The sequence below is a fragment of the Podarcis filfolensis genome, assembly GCF_964270895.1.
Source record: "Podarcis filfolensis genome assembly, chromosome: 3".
Classification (NCBI taxonomy): Eukaryota; Metazoa; Chordata; class Lepidosauria; order Squamata; family Lacertidae; genus Podarcis; species Podarcis filfolensis.
The window spans coordinates 70,171,840-70,189,190 of NC_139606.1; the positions used below are offsets into that span (position 1 = coordinate 70,171,840).

At 41.4% G+C, this 17,351-nt stretch overlaps 1 protein-coding gene across 9 annotated transcripts in view; it reads left to right on the plus strand.

The window, feature by feature from the left end:
- Positions 1-17,351, plus strand: part of MAP3K4 (mitogen-activated protein kinase kinase kinase 4) — a 73,805-nt gene that overhangs the window by 27,608 nt on the left and 28,846 nt on the right. For all 9 annotated transcript variants that reach the window (XM_083605840.1, XM_083605836.1, XM_083605839.1 and 6 more), the window contains exons 2-3: positions 9,601-9,788; positions 12,107-13,482. In XM_083605840.1, the coding sequence (XP_083461966.1) occupies positions 12,112-13,482 (1,371 nt within the window). In that variant the 5' untranslated portion in view covers positions 9,601-9,788; positions 12,107-12,111. The remainder of the gene's footprint in view (positions 1-9,600; positions 9,789-12,106; positions 13,483-17,351) is intronic.

The following is a 17,351-nucleotide window of genomic DNA, read 5'->3' on the forward strand; positions in this document are numbered from 1 at the left end:
CTCTGAGGCACAACTGTACAATAGTTTTAGAGTCTAAGCTAAAGGAGGCAGTGTGAATGGAATAAAAAAATTGTGATATAGGTAATTCCGTAAGTGCATAGGGAGTCTGGATTTGAGAAGCTAATATGTCATGAACAATCTGCATAATGATTAGTTTACAGTTTTGGAATGTTTGTAGAAAGTTGGGAAAAAATACAAAAATATTATGAAAAAGAAAAGTGTTGTTCCTGTGTAGAACTATTGCCCTACCTTATATAGAATGTGGGTCATTGTTGAATGGGCAATAAAAGTTCAGAATATCTAAATTTGGGGAAACATGGGTATGCTACAGAGGGGCACAAATACCAAATCACCACTGTCAACTTTTAGGCAATGTCGTCAAGAGGCTTAGGAGGTAAAAGTGCTTAGATGCAGCCATTAGTTCTGCTACTGCTCTTGCCATTAATGGTTAATGCCATTAACATTAGGAGAGCCAGTGTGGTGTAGTGGTTAAGAGCGGTAGTCTCGTAATCTGGGGAACCGGGTTTGTGTCTCCGCTCCTCCACATGCAGCTGCTGGGTGACCTTGGGCCAGTCACACTTCTCTGAAGTCTCTCAGCCCCACTCACCTCACAGAGTGTTTGTTGTGGGGGAGGAAGGGAAGGGAGAATGTTAGCCGCTTTGAGACTCCTTAAAGGGAGTGAAAGGCGGGATATCAAATCCAAACTCCTTTTCTTCTTCTTCTGATGTTAACACTCCTATTTTTGAAGTTTTGTGGATAACTAGTTGATGCAGTCTTTTGAGCAGGATTTGCAGTTATAAATTACCGTATTTTTCTGTCTATAAGATGCCCCCCTATTTGGGGGGACTCAGATTTAAGAAAAGGGGGAGATATATCCGTGTATAAGACACCCCCCTAGTTTTTGACATTATTTTTTAGGGGGGGACCTAGTCTTATACACAGAAAAATATGGTAGTTGGTCAATCATTGTTCATGCACCCTGTAAGATTAATGGTATAAAAATTGGGGATGGTGATATGGATGCACGTCTCTTGGTTTTTCTTTTAGATAGAATTTTAAAAGCCCTTATTAGTTTTTCCATCAATTTCAAGTTAGGTTGTCTCAGAATATTAAATCTTTTGTATGTCGTACTAAAGTTTGATACTCGAATATGGAGAAACAAATATATTTTTCAGTTTCTGATCTTGCCAGTTACAGAGAACCAAGAGTTCTGATTACATTCTTCTGTTGTGAGAACATGAAGAGCTGCCAGAAATGCTAAAGGGTTTTATTTGACTAGCTGGTGATCTCAGAACCACAGAAGGCTGCTAAGTACTTAAATATTTTACAAATTCTGCTCATGTCACAAACTAGAGCAAATTTCTTTTTCCTCCAACTCCCCCCCCCCCCCCCGGGAGAAAGTATATATTTTTACTGGCTTTACTTCTGCTGCAGGTCATTAATGACTACTGTACTCCCAGTATATCTAATATCCTTTTTCCATCTGTCAGTTTTGAGGGTTTCAAAACATGGTGCTGCTTTACTTATGCAGTATCCTCCCCTTTATAGGCAAGGCAGGTGCTGACATAGGCAACATTTTGGTTTTCTCTGCTTACCTAGGCATTTTAAGTGTCCTAGCTTATTATTTTAGCAGCCTCTGCTTGTTTTGATGACTTGATTCTATATGTTTTTATATTGGTTGGTTTGTGTTGTACGTACCTGGCCTTGATGGTGCAATATAAATGCTTAAAATAAGTAGTTCCATTTGACCAACAATTTCACATGTTAGTTCTTTAATCTTTAATAGCTACTGTCTAGATATGGTGATATAATACTTAATTTGTTGATGAGCCCTAGAACTTCACATCTGTTTGACTGATAACATCTGCTCAATCATGGGTATCTTTCCTATTCCTTTGCAGTGAAGTGGGATGCAAATAATTATTTCACTTTCTCTGCAATTTTTCTGTCTTTCTTGAATTGCATTTATCATCTAACAGTTCAGTTGCTTACGGAAAGCTCTTGTTTCTGACGTATTTAAACAAGTGTTGTTGAGTTGGTTGTAACGTTTAAGCAATAATTTCCTCAAAATATCTCCCATTTGAGCATCCAACACTTGTTGAGTTGGTTGTATCGTTTAAGCAAAAATTTCCTCAAAATATCTCCCATTTGGGCATTCACATCTCCATCACTGACTCTGCTCATCCTATAAATGATTCTTTAAAGAAGGCTATGGGAGAGGAAGAGACTAGCTACATGGTGCTATACATAGGAACTATTTTCAAGTTTTCACAGTTGTTATGCTTAAGAATCAGAATTATGCAATAGTAGGGAGTCAGTCTTACCATTTTGGTCCTTAACTTTGGTAATCACCTGATTCCTCTTTTTGGAATCTGCTATGGGGAACAGCCAGAATCTGAAATGAAATAAATTTGCTAATTCTCATTTTGTACTCTAGTTCCTTTAGAACGGTCACCTTTATTTTCTAAGTTGTAAATATATTTCACACAAATAAACATTCTTATCTCTTCTGAGTTGACTTCATCATGACAGAGGAGAGGATTATACTTCCTTCATTAGCCTGACAGATGGTGACATTACAAGTCAGTTCATTTTTTCTCAGACATAAAATAAGCACTTGCTCTTTGATCCAATTCTCTTGGCTTAGACTGAGTGATATTTTAAATGTCAGCAGTGGTATTTTGCAGAGATTATCAATTACGTGTTGGTGATATTACAATAACTTCTTAAGATTTTCGTACTAAATTAATTACCTCATAAAATCTGATAAACCGTTAATGCTGATCTAAATACTCTCCAAACATTTCAGCTCTGGCTTTTCTTGATCTAGAATACTCTTTTTAATTGGAAACATTACAGAGTAAGGTTAGCTTTACCAAAGATAACTAGGAGCAGACTGAATGGAGTGACAGATGAACCACTGTATCTGTAGTAATAATGATAATAATAATAATTTATTATTTATACTCTGCCCATCTGGTTCGGTTTCCCCAGCCACTCTGGCCGACTCCCAACAGAATATTAAAAACACAATAAAACATCAAACACTAAAAACTTCCCTAAACAGGGATGCCTTCAAATGTCTTCTAAAAGTCAGATAGCTGTTTATTTCCTTGACATCTGATGGAAGGGCGTTCCACTGGGCAGGTGCCGCTACCAAGAAAGCCCTCTGCCTGGTTCCCTGTAACTTGGCTTCTCGCAGTGAGGGAACCGCTAGAAGGCCCTCGGAGCTGGACCTCAGTGTCCGGGCAGAACGACAGTGGAGATGCTCCTTCAGGTATACTGGACCGAGGCCGTTTAGGGCTTTAGAGGTCAGCACCAGCACTTTGAATTGTGCTTGGAAATGTTCCAGGAGCCAATGTAGGTCTTTCAGGACCGGTGTTATGTGGTCACCAGTTTAGCTGCTGCATTCTGGATTAGTTCTAGTTTCCAGGTCACCTTCAAAGGTAGCCCCACGTAGTGTAACCCTTCTGCTTGCCCCAACCCGAGTGAAGGGTAATGAGGGCCATGGCCATGAAAAAGATGTTTTTCACTGTGCTAGCTCCATGCCCATCATCATTACATAGACCAACTCAGGATCCAGCAGATCTTGACTGACCTAGCTCTACTCCCCAAAATGCCTCGTTTTTGGGGTTTTCTGCCAAGCTCTGCCTACCCATGCTTTTCGCGGATGCATTGTGGACCTCTGTAGCAGTGGAGGCCTCCTGCCAACAGAACCCAGTGGAGCTCAGTGCAGCCAGGTGGTTGGACATCTCCACTCCCTTCAGCTGAGCAAATTAGGGGTTAAGATTGCCTTACTCCCTTAGTAGGATGCACTGTAATATAACCCAGATGGTATTATAAAATATAACATTTTTTGCATGTATTTCTCCTCGTAAACAAAAGCACAAGTCTAAGGATTCTCTCCCCCCCCCCCACTTCTTCAAATTATGCCTCTGACATCTAGTTATCTATCTTCGGGGGGGGGGGGAGTTACACCTTTATTTTGTCTTTAAGATGCCATAGATGTCTTTAAGATCTGTAGAGAAAGGCTCAGTTGCCATATTGTCCTTTTTATATAGAATTCATATTTCTTGTCTCTTGGAAAATTCTGCACCTACCCAAAATTTGAACTCAAGTACACCCAGTCTTTTATTTTTCCTTTAGCACTTGCTGCAGCTGTAAATTGAGAAGTTGGCATATTCTTGTAGCACTTTGTCTCAGCAGTGAAAGCTTGTTTTAACTTCTGTTATCACAGGATTAGCTCTGATGCTGCACAGTTCAGTAACTCTTATATCTTTTGCTTCAGCTGTGGCACTAGCAGCTCTGGGGCTGTAGCTCGTGGGTTCTCTCATCTCACAGCCACAAACAGGTGCAGTAGGGGAACAGGGCTACTCCATCTAAATATCAGCTTCTGCTGTCCTTGATGAAATTGCTGCAGCTAATCTGCTAGCCTGCAGTGACAGTAGGAACAGTGTGTTGTCATAGAAATATGTCATTCTTAATGCAGCTATTACTGTAGCTTCCCCATTGTCTTGTGTTGATTTTGTTATCGGGGAAACTACTGAAGGTAGCATGAGGTTACAAGAAGATGCATAGATTGTAATTTGCCAGTTACAACAAGTAGTGTAAATCCTTTTACTTTTTATTCATAAATACTATTACTACTACTACTACTACTACTACTACTACTACTATACCCCACCCATTTGTCCCTGGAGAGAAGATATTGGGGTGCTTAATTTTCATAAACTGATATTCAAAAAGGAATAAATACATATAAATGCATGTTGAAGCTTAGTTAAGTAACTCTGCAATGATTCTTTTCCTGAGCAGTTTATAAATAATATATATATTATTCTTCTAAATAATAAATAAATGTTAAAAGCTGGGCCAAAAATGAATCGACAATTAGCTATCTAGAGTTTAAAAAGAAGAAGAACCAGGTATTTTAAAATGAACATGAGTACACTGGTACCTCGGGTTAAGAACTTAATTCGTTCCGAAGATCCGTTCTTAACCCGAAACTGTTCTTAACCTGAAGCACCACTTTAGCTCATGGGGCCTCCTGCTGCTGCTGCGCCGCCACCGCCCAATTTCTGTTCTCATCCTGAAGCAAAGTTCTTAACCCGAGGTACTGTTTCTGGGTTAGTGGAGTCTATAACCTGAAGCGTCTGTAACCTGAGGTACCACTGTATCTTGAATCCTGCCAGGGTATTGAGAAAGCTATCAGAACACCAAGGTATGAGAGGCACAATTAAGCTTAATAAATAATAATAATAATAATACCATGCAACCAAATTCTTTCCTTTGGGTTAAATACATAATGAGGCTAGGAAGTGACTCAGTTCTAAGCTATTCTCTTGAGAGTGCTAAATCAAACGAAACATGACAAAAGTGAAACTTAATGCATAGCAAGTTGACAATAATATGAATTCTAGATAGTGTTCTATCATGAATTTGAATCTCAAATGTAGGCAGAGCTGACTCTGGTAAAAGCATAATCAATTCAAGTCTATAAACGGGACTGCAATTTAGTTTGGTTGTGGGTGAGGTTTTAAGTCTGCGGAAGTGAACATGAAAAATATAAGTGATTTCAGGCAAATTGTTAGAGACTGTAGATCGGAACAAGTTGGTTAAGCATGTGGTTTAGCAAACGTCTGTTGCCTCACAGTGAAGTATGATTTATTTTATTTATTTATAGTAATGCTATGCTACCTCATTACCAAAGTTCTCCGGGCTGCATAATTTAAATGGGTTAAAATGCAGTAAAAATGCGACTACAACATAAAAGAAACCACAGCACAGATAAAGCAATAAAATTAAAGCACAGACAGGTCTTAAAACTTCAAAAAGCCAAAATCAGTTTTGAAAGGCCAGCTCTCGCTTGATGGTGGCCTCTGACAATGACCTCAAGTTGTGTGTAGGAACCTGTGAGAGGAAGGGACCTTTCATGTAACCTGGCTGAAAACTGCTGAGGTTTTTTAAGGTCAAAGCCAACACTCTGAGCTGGGTCTGGAAAATGACTGGAATCCAGTGTAGTTACAAAGCAACTGGCATAATTCAAAACATCTAGCCCCAGTTAACAACATTGCAGCCCAGATTTCTAGACTGTTATCATAATAAAGCATCTTTCCAAACATTCTTGTGCTCCCTAATCATCGCATGCTGCCCTTGTCTGCTTCAAAGTGATTTTTTAAAATAGTAAAACAAAATTTTGACACACAGAAACTTTGTGAGCCAGATCTTGAGGTGGTATCTGTCTGCCTTATAGCTGGAGTTATTTGTGGTTTGGAGAAGTCATGTCTGAAAGCTTTGTCCCAGGATCAAATAGAGCAGTGCTCTTTGATTTACTGACCTTTGTTGCTTGTTGCATGTAAGTGAAAGAAAGCTATCATTAGCATTTAAGAAAGTTCCTGGAAGGTTTAATGGCATCGGTGGATTAGTTTGCCATCGCTTTCACAACTAGGTGCATACAAGTTTCGTAAACCAGAAGGCTGATTTTGATGTCTATCCTCCCAAAGTTTCTAGTCCTTCTGAAGTATTGCTCCTAGTTTCCCATCTACATCTCAGTGAGATTTCAAAAGTTGTACTTCCCACTCTAGTACACAAAGAAAGGCGGGAGGGGGCAGCACATAAAAAGCTGCCTTATAATGACTCAGATTGTTGGTCAGTTGAGCTCAGTATTATTTATGTTGATATGCAGCAGCTCTTTGGTTTCTCAGGTAGACATTTCTTCCAAGCCTGCTTCCATGTGTTGCCTTTTCTGGAGATGCAGGGAGCAGGAACTATGACTTCCTGCATCGAAAGTGAGTGTTCTGCCTCTGGGTGACTGTTCTCCATAGTAGCAGTTCTATCTCATTAGCTCAGTGTTTTTCCAACCTATTTCTGGCTGTGGTCCCCTTCCGACCTTGTTTCGTTCCTGTGCCCCCACCCCAGACTTATGGTAGCCGGGGGAGGGGCAGTGGGCAGCTGCCCCCCCCCCAAAGTAAAAGTCAATACAAATATGAGGTTCTGCCCCCCTAACAAAAATCCTAGCTATGCCCAGCCCCCCTCCTACCAGTAGACAGATAGTTATTTAAATGTTTTGTTTGTAAATAGAACATCTTTTATTTATAATTATTATAATTTATGCAAAATACAGTTGAGTAGGATGATAGGAACATAATAAAATATTGTTGAAGCAGAAAACATAGAATCATAGATCTGAAAAGGGACCCTAAGGGTCATCTTTCTGGTGCAACCCCCTGCAACGTAGGAAACTCAGCTAAACTCATCCATGACAGATGGCCATCCAACCTCTGCTTTGAAACCTCCAAGGAAGGAGAGTCAAGATCCCCCAAGGGAGAGCCATCTTCCATGTATTATAAAAAGTAAACAACACTTATTTGACCCCAGTTATTTGAGATGGAGGGGGAAACCTATAGATAAAGTCCAAAAGGTGCACAGGGAGTTCTGTATATGTGGGAGAATTTTTAAAAGCAAGTGGTCCTCACTGACCTGGTGCAAAAAGATTTGTGATCCGGAGGAGCCCTGGCTGCCTAGATAAAATACTATAGCCCCCCCCCTTACCTGGGAGTAAGGCCCACTGAACTCAGAGTAGACAGTAGCATCAGACGACCCTGCTCAGCTAGGCGCTGGGGTGGATTTCATCCTGCGCCTTGCAGAGCCGGGCCAACAATGCAGGCAGGCCGGCCCTGCACCCACTCTGCAACATCCGAAGACCCGGATCTGCTAGGTGCTGGGGTGAATTGCACCCGCCTTGCAGAGTCAGGCCCAGGCTGCCACCAGGCACAGCACTGGCGGCAGCAACGAGCATCTCTGGCTCACTCAGCCCCACTCCAGGTCACCTGAAGGTTCTGGATCGGGGGCTCTACAGGTCAAAACGGGAGCCTCAGCGACCACCCTCTCCCACCAGAAACAAACCAATACTGCTCCAAGAAAACACACATGGCAAAAAGGAGTGTTCGTCCCTGGTGGGCCACCCCCTTACCCGCTTGTGGTTGGCCAAGCAGATAGCCAGCCATCAGGATTTTTAAAAAATCACTTTTAAAATTCACTTCTCACTTCCTTCTGTGGCCCCCTAGCCTACTTGGTTTTCACCTGGGGCCCCCTTGGAATATCTTTGGGGCCCCCGGTTGGGAAACACTGCATTAGCTAATCAGATGGGGTAGCTTCTGACCCTCAAAATACCTGGTGTGTGAGACTAGATATAACGGAGTATCTGTTACCCTGTTACCTTGCCAGCCAAGCAAGGGGCATGTGAGTGTGTATGTGCATGGAAATTGGTGTCCCAAGAATGATTTGGGAGCACATGACATTCACATGCAGAGAGATGTGCTTACCTTCATTCCTAAGCATGTAATAATAATAATAATAATAATAATAATAATAAAAAATATATTATGTATACCCCGCTCATCTGGCTGAGTTTCCCCAGCCATTCTGGGGGGCTTCCAATCAAGTGTTAAAAACAATACAGCATTAAATATTAAAAACTTCCCTAAACAGTGCTCCCTTCAGATGTCTTTTAAAGAGAAGATAGCTGCTTATTTCCTTCACATCTGAAGGGAGGGCATTCCACAGGGCGGGTGCCACTACCAAGAAGGCCCTCTGTCTTGTTCCCTGTAGCCTCACTTCTTGCAATGAGGGAACCGCCAGAAGGCCCTCGACGCTGGATCTCAGTGTCCAGGCTGAACGATGGGGGTGGAGACGGTCCTTCAGGTATACAGGACCGAAGCCGTTTCGGGCTTTAAAGGTCAGCACCAACACTTTGAATTGTGCTTGGAAACGTGCTGGGAGCCAATGCAGATCTCTCAGGACCGGTGTTATGTGGTCCCGGTGGCCACTCCCAGTCACCAGTCTAGCTGCCGCATTCTGGATTAATTGCAGTTTCCAGGTCACCTTCAAAGGTAGCCCCATGTAGAGCGCATTGCAGTAGTCCAAGCGGGAGATAACTAGAGCATGCACCACTCTGGCAAGACAGTCCGCAGGCAGGTAGAGTCTCAGGCTGCGTACCAGATGGAGCTGGTAGACAGCCGCCCTGGACACAGAATTAACCTGCGCCTTCATGGACAGCTGTGAGTCCAAAATGACTCCCAGGCTGCACACCTGGTCCTTCAGGGGCACAATTACCCCATTCAGGACCAGGGAGTCCCCCACCCCCGCCCACCCCCTGTCCCCCCAAAACAGTACTTCTGTCTTGTCAGGATTCAACCTCAATCTGTTAGCCGCCATCCATCCTCCAACCGCCTCCAGAATGCAATTCTAATCCTTTTGTGTTTGTCCTGTGCTTCAGAAATCTGTGACCTTTATTATTTTATGGGCACAAGAGTATACATGGTACCTTACCATGCTATTTGAGGAATATCACAACTTCTAGCTTTTTGTTTGCTGGTAAGTGGTGGAGGATTTTTCTTTTTTCTTTTTTTTTCTTTTTGCCTTTTCCAACTTCAGACCAAAAACTGGGGTGGGGGTGGGGAGCTGCATTGTTGGGAGAGCTGCTGTATGTCACATGGGAGTGGCAAGAGTACAGAAAGTTCACAATGATAGGGTGGAGATACACTAATGGGTTGCCTTTTCTAAACAGACCTCTATATCTTAATTCCTTTTGCTACTTAGGCAAGACAGTAAGTCTGAAGATGTCTCTGGCAGGATCTCCGAATCTGATCCTGAGGACTTGTCTGATGAAGAAAATGCTGAAACTTCCTATGGAAACTCTCCTCCTAGCACACCACGGCAGAATAAGCGCTCGTCAACGAAGCATCTGAAAAATAGCGTTGGGAGACCTACCGGCCGCTTTTTAAGAGGTATGTGTGTGGTACGCTGGAAATGATAGAAGTTGTAGCCCAAAACAGCTAGAGGGCTCAAAGTTGGCCAGTCTAGCCCAATATTGTCTACTCTGACTGGCAGTGCCTCTCCAGTGCTGTGTGGGCATAGAAACCCATCACCTCCTTCCAGAAGGATTTAAGTGGGAAAAACATGGATTGCTAACTACTATGCTGTGACTCCTCCCCTATTAATAACTCTGATAGTGGCTAAGAGAGGAGCCTTGAATACAGTCTCCTGTATATTCAGTGGGACAAATGTGTCTCACTGCTCCCCTGAGGATTAGATAAATCATTTTTTCTACAGAGTTTTGTAGTAATAATGCAGGTGCTTTCTCCAAGAAATCATACAGGAAGGTTATCAGATGCCATTGCGTGCATCAGTATGCACAACATTAGTATTGACAGGTATTTATTTTTCTGTGCTGTGCTGATGATATTAATGATTCTGCCCAAATCTCACATTACCGCTCATACTAATGTAGCTCGCAAACAGTACAGCATGCTAGTTAGCGTTTTTTGTGTAAAATAGCTGCATTCTGTGAATATAGGAAGTCCATTTAGTTTATGCTGCTGTTTCATTGTCATCATACTAATTGTAAACATTTATAAAGTGCTGCAGGATGTTTAGAATACTCCACAGTCCTAACACAACAGATTAGAGTAGGTCAATTTTTTTTTATCCCCATATAGATAAATGGGATCTGAGGCTGAAAAGAGTGGCTTTCTACGACCACCTGGCAAGCCCATAATAGGTCAAGATTTGAACTTGGACTTCTGATTTGTAGCTCATTCTCTTAGCCACTATGCTGAACCTGCTCTCCAACTAGGTTGAACATATATCACTTAGTTCCTTTTTATTTTATGTAACAGGAAGAGAGAGTTCACCACCCTCTGTTAAAGCGGTTAGTGGTTCAGGTACAACATGTATAGTAAGTAATTTGTGATTCATGGCAAGAGCAGCACAGAAGTTTCCCCAGCAATGCCTGAAGTACAGAAGATTCATGATGCTGTAAAGTAGAAAAAAAGTGGTAGAGATGGGAACATATACTGCACTGAAACCTCCACCCGCCCCCGAGAGCATTATACCTTTACCTCCCCTCCCCAATACCAGTAGTATAGAACTCAAAGATGGAGCAAACTGCTACAGCAGTTTTCTCCAACCCTCAGAGCCTGGTAGTTTCTGTGAGAGGGCAATGGATCTATTACAATTATATCCCCCTATTGCATAAGTGTGCAAAAATGGTTGCTAAAAACAACTCTCATTCTCTATGCAACATTTTCTTTTTTGAAACTTGTTAGGGCAGGGTTGGATGGGGGGGGTAGGGGGAGAGAGCAAAAATCCTCCTTCTCCCTTCCATTAGACTTGTGCTCCCAGAATTGCTTCTTAGTCACTCATTCCAGCTGCCATGTGCAGCAAAAGAGATAATTATAATGAGAAGTCAATTCTCATAATTACAATTAGTACAACAGAATGTTTCCATTAGCATGGTTTCAGAGCTAAACCTATTACTTTAAAAGCTCCACAGTATCATTATGTCTGCCTTTAGTTGCAAAGTGACTCAGCATTGCCTTGATTTCAGGGAGTGAAATGTGCTCCAGAATTTTTTTCTGTGGTTGTCAGTTATTACTATTAAATCTGTCATGACTGTTCAGGAAAGTATGAATATGTGAGTTGGTTGTGGTTTAAATTGAGCCCCTAGAAAGAGCCCTGGGAACAAAGAAACCCCAGAAATAATTTGTGATACCTAGATGAAGCACCTTGACAATCATGACAAGAGTTTTCTTCATATCTTTAGCTGTCAAAGCTGTATGGGAAGAAGTGGTTGTATGGTAACTGGAACTTAATAAATCAGAGTTTTGCAAATGCAGCCCGTGAGAACTTCTTAATGCAGCCCCTGAGGCACCAGTGTTTAATTACATGGGATATGACTGTGCTGTTGCCATACCTGTAGCCACAAATAACATTCTGCCACTTTACCTCTGGCTGTTGTTAAAGACCAGTTGGATAGCCACTGATTTAATACATTGCTTATGACAATGAACTTGAAAACATATGGGGTACAGTATTTTAAAACCACTTGTGTTACATTGAGTTCTGAACTGTTTAAATAATTGTAAGGGTGTCTAATGAATATGAACAGAATATGAAGTTTTGAGAGTATGTGTCATGTGTGTTTAGTACATCACAGAACTGGAATATTATACAAATGGAGTAAAGAAAACAGGGCATGAGTGCGTTTTTTAAAAAGTGAACTTTTTACTTTTGGTGCAAAAAATTTTTATCTTATAATTTTCAGAGAAGATGAGCTCGCCAAGCCAGCTGTCCAACAAAGACAACGCCAAAACCATTGAGAACACTGAAGAGCACAGCTATAAGCAGGGGAAAAAGATCCGAGCCACCCTGAGGACAACTGAGAGGGATCACAAGAAAAATGTCCAGTGCTCATTCATGTTGGACACGGTTGGTGGGTCCTTGCCAAAAAAGTCAATTCCAGATGTTGATCTCAATAAGCCTTACCTCAGCCTTGGCTGCAGCAATGCGAAGCCTCTCGTATCTGTACCTGTGCCTATAGCCAAAACTACACGCCAGACTTCTCGTACTGATTACCCAGCGGACCGCTTAAAGTTCTTTGAAACCCTGCGGCTTTTGTTAAAGCTTACCTCAGTTTCCAAGAAAAAGGACAAAGAGCAGAAAGGGCAGGAGAGCACTTCCGCTGTTGAGTTAAACCGATCCAATGAACTAATTTGGCTTGAACTGCAAGCTTGGCACGCGGGGCGGACTATTAACGACCAAGACTTCTATCTGTACACAGCCCGCCAAGCCATCCCAGATATTATTGTTGAAATCCTTACTTTCAAAGTGAACTATGGGAACCTCTCCTGTCTAGGCAGTGGCGCTAGTCTTAATGGTACATCAGGAGGACAGTGTAAAGCAGCTCATGGAGCTAATGCTATGGGCTACTCTAGCTACCATGAGCATCTCTATCGCCAGCGGGTCTCATTTGAACAGGTAAAGCGGATAATGGAGCTGCTAGAATACGTAGAAGCACTTTATCCATCTCTGAAGGCCCTTCAAAGTGACTACGAAAAGTATGCTGCGAGGGATTTTCAGGACAGGGTGCAGGCGCTCTGTCTCTGGTTGAACATTACAAAAGACTTAAACCAGAAACTGAGGATTATGGGAACTGTTTTGGGCATCAAGGATCTCTCTGACATTGGCTGGCCAGTGTTTGAAATCCCTTCTCCTCGTCCATTCAGGGACAACGATCCAGAGGATGAGGAGGAGGAGGACGATAGGGGAACCTCGGGGGCGTGCACAGAAGAAAGTGAAGATGAAGAACAAATCTCTCAGGAGAGTGTGGAGGAACTCAGACAAGCCATCCAGAATAATTTTGCCAATAAGCCAAATTTTGACTTTCAGGCACAGGACCATTTGTCAAGAAAGCTTGACAGGCTTGAATCTGAGGACGACTCAACCTGCTGGGCTGTTACGGAGTGCAGCGGTGAGACGGGGTGCAGCAGACACTGTTTGACCTCTATTTATAGACCGTTTGTAGATAAAGCACTGAAACAAATGGGGTTGCGAAAGCTCATTTTAAGACTGCACAAGTTAATGCACGGCTCCTTGCAAAGGGCCCGAATGGCATTGATAAAGAGCGATCAGCAGTTGGAGGTAGGTTCTGGGAGGAACGGGGGGGTGGTGGGAATCGGTTCTTCACGCTGCTAAAAGATTTTCAGGAAACTGTTCCTTTGTTTCAATTTTCTCTTTGGAAACTATTCTTCTGTATAATACGCACATAGTTGTTTTGCGATATGCAATGCCTTGTTAATGAGTCATCTTAATCACTGCAATGTGTTAATGGAGAAGTATCGTATATAAAAACCCAATGTGGAACTCCCATGTTGGCCTTGGAAGTTTGCATGTGCCCTGGCTCCATGTTGGCTGCGTGAGGTGCTGAGCCCAATCTCTCCTTGAAGCTGCTTTGTTAAAGAACAGAGGGCTGAGGAAGGCTTCTCTTCTTGGCTCTCCCATCGGTGGATCTTCAGTCCAGTTTCCTTCCCTCCCTTCTTGTTTGGATCATAGTTGTTACTTACCGCCCATAAAGTCATGGGCAGAGTCTAGAAATGAAGGCTAGACTTTCAAAACGTGATGCTTTGTGTACTGGTTAATGTATGGCAGAGTTAGGGGTCCAGCCCCACAGAAATGAAATAGAAAACTTTCCTGTATTTGTGAAGTGTGGGGAAATAAAGCTCTTATAGGAGTCCTTGCTGGAGCCCAAGTGAAATGTAGTGCATGCTTGGAATCTGTTCAGTTCTGAATTTCAGAATACGGATTGGCATGGAAATGAAACTTAATAACTTATTTCCTTTTTTATTAGGTTTATATTCTGCCCTTTGCCCAAGGAGCTCAGGGTGTTGTGTGTAGTTGTTCCCCTACCCATCTAAATTCATCCTCAATGTTTTTTTTGAGGTGGGTTGGGCTGAGATACAGTGACCAGCCCAATGTCACCAAGCCATGGTTTTCATGCCTGAGTGGAGAATTGAATTTGGCTTGCCCTGGTTCTAGTCCAACACTCTTTCATGGGTTGACATCATGACACCCATGGGCATCCTCATGCTCTCAGAGATCTTCCTTTGTCCCTCCCCCTCCCTCCACTGCAATAAGCCTTCTTTAGCTAATAAAAGACTCTTTTCAAGGTAACTGTAGTGTGCTGGACATTATTGGGTGCATGCATTATTGTTAGGAAGGGGAGAGTTACGGTATGCATGTGGGTGCGCATAGCAGCTTCTCGGTTTTGTGGTTGTACCAACAAATGAAGTATGAGTGGCAACCCATTTAATCACTTCCGCATTACTCTCCCCATTCTTTCAATCTCTTCCATGGCTACTGAAGTATCATTCAGATTACACCAGAATGTCTGTGTTCATCATGGCGTTTGGAGGGGGGTTGCTCAAGGACAAATGTGTGTTCTGAAGAAGATAAAGTCTGGTTTAAAGATACTGGATTTTCTTTTATTATAATATATGAGTTTGAGCATATTAATTTATACTGTAAACCTTGTATGGGAATTGAATTGAAAATATACATGTGGGTATGATGCCTTATTGTGCTTTGTATATCAAATTGCATTTTTAATTTGAATAACCACAGTGTAGAATAAAATTAGAAGGCACATCAAGACGACCCTTGCCTTGAGACTGGATTTGCTGATCATAATTATCTACTATAGCTACTTTCTCAAATTGTCCAAAGAAGGTTCTGCTACTTTTCTGTGCAGTTTTTTCCATTAACAAAATGATCGCTGCTAGAAAGTTTTTCCCATTATCTAATCTGCTCTTCTGCAATACAGATTTTTTAAATGTGAATGTGGAGAGATGAGCATCACTGTTGTGTTAACTACCCAGTGATGGCATTATCATTGCTTATAGAGTTCATACCTTTCAGCTGTTTTATAAAGAATCCTAAGTCTTATGAAATGAAACCTCATGGGATATTAAGAAACCTATCTAACAAGGTCTCATCATCTAATGTGATGGTGAACAGTGAGGTGTAAAAAAGAATTGAGGCATTGACTGGTTCCATTTTCCAAATTAACTCACTTCGGAGTCTAGGATTGGAATATTATTATTATTATTATTATTATTATTATTATTATTATTATTAATTTTAACAACCAGCCATTGTAAAGGGATGTTTAATATTGAAGTCTAGTCAGGTAAATTTTCTTTATTGTGGAGACATCTTTCTTTAGAACAAGGCAGCTAACCTGTGGCTGTCCAGAAGATGATGTTGGACTCCCTTCAATCCCAGCCATCATAGCCAATTGTCAGGGATGGTGAGAGTTGCAATCCAACAGTATATGGGTAGCCACAGGTTACCAGCCCCTGCTCTAGAAGATACTGATGTGGACTTTTTGCACTGTTTTTTGCTCTGCAGAAATTAATCATCTATTTTAGTATATAGAAGGATGAAGTTCACATTTTGGCAATGGTGTATTTCTTAGCATGTTCATTCCTGAAATATTTTGTTTTCTGAAATAATACTATAATGAGAAGCAGTCATCTAATAATAGATGCACAAAATGTCAGAAATGTGTCTGAGGTAGTATAAAGAAAAGCAAATTGGATGTTGCATTTATGAAAACTAAGACACTTACAGTACAATCCCATGCATGCCTACTCAGAAGTCAGGCCCATTGAGTTCAGTGGGACATCTTCCCAGGTAAGTGTATATAGGAATGCAGCTTTAATATGTTTAAATTTTGGGGCCAGTATAATTACATGTAACTGGCTTACTGTGTCTGTTTAAAATTATAAATTTCTGATTCCAGAGAGATGCTGATAAAGTTATTTACTACTTAAGTATGGTAATTTCATATGTGATAATATGGAATATGATGTGCAAAGTAAAAAAAAAGACTTTGAGCATTCTGCCCTTTCAATTCTATGACTATATGAATGTTTAGTTACATGAGCATTTATTTATTACATGAGCTGTTGCCATGTTGGTTTCATAGCCTTGGGCGTAAAATAGGTAGTACAGTCATACCTCGGAAGTCGAACAGAATCCGTTCTGGAAGTCCATTTGACTTCCGAAACATTTGAAAACCAAAGCGCGGCTTCTGACGGAAGCCCCGTCAGATGTTCTGCTTCCAAAAGAACGTTCAAAAACCGGAACAGTCACTTCTGGTTTTTGATTGTTCGGGAGCCGAAACGTTAGACTCCCAAGGTGTTCAGGAGCCATGGTACGACGGTAATGTAGTAGTAGTAGTAGTAGTAGTAGTAGTAGTAGTAGTAGTAGTAGTAATAATAATTAAAAAAAAATACTGATTCTATGAACACAAACTTAATACCAGTCACACTTAGAGGTGCATTCAATCATTCACTGCATCCTATCTCTTCCTCAGCTATACATTTTTATATTTGGATGAACCCATTGAGTAATAAGCACTTAAAATGCTGATATCAGTGGAAATGTGTACATTAACAGGGGTTTCCCTTTCCTAAAAATCCAAGGAGGAGCAATTTTATAAAATGCACCTCATTTTTATAAAATGAACATTTAAATTTACAGTTAGTAGCTGAAGGACAAACTTGTTGCAAATGGCTTTTTAACACATTGATGTAGGTAGCAATTTGTTTAGCTTATTAACATTTTATATTGCATGTAGTGCTGTACAATCACTTAACACAAGTGTTTTAGACATTGTTTTAACACTAGGACTGTTTGCAGATTGGAATTAAGATGCTCATTGTAACGTTTACAGTATGGCATAGAGAAACGCAACTATCACAAAATATCCCAACCCGTCCATGCAGATTTTTTAGAGGTGCCCTCATGGAACTTCAGATATATTTTGCTTTGAATATCAATGCTTGTGTTGCATCACAAGCTGCTTTTGAAATCCACTCACTTAAAAGTGGACTTGCTAAGCAGCATGGCATGATGCTGATTTGAGAAAGCTCAAGCGCCCTGCTGGGCATGCAAAGTTAATTGTGTGATTTCTCCTGGCTTGTGACCAACATCTACTACTATAGTTC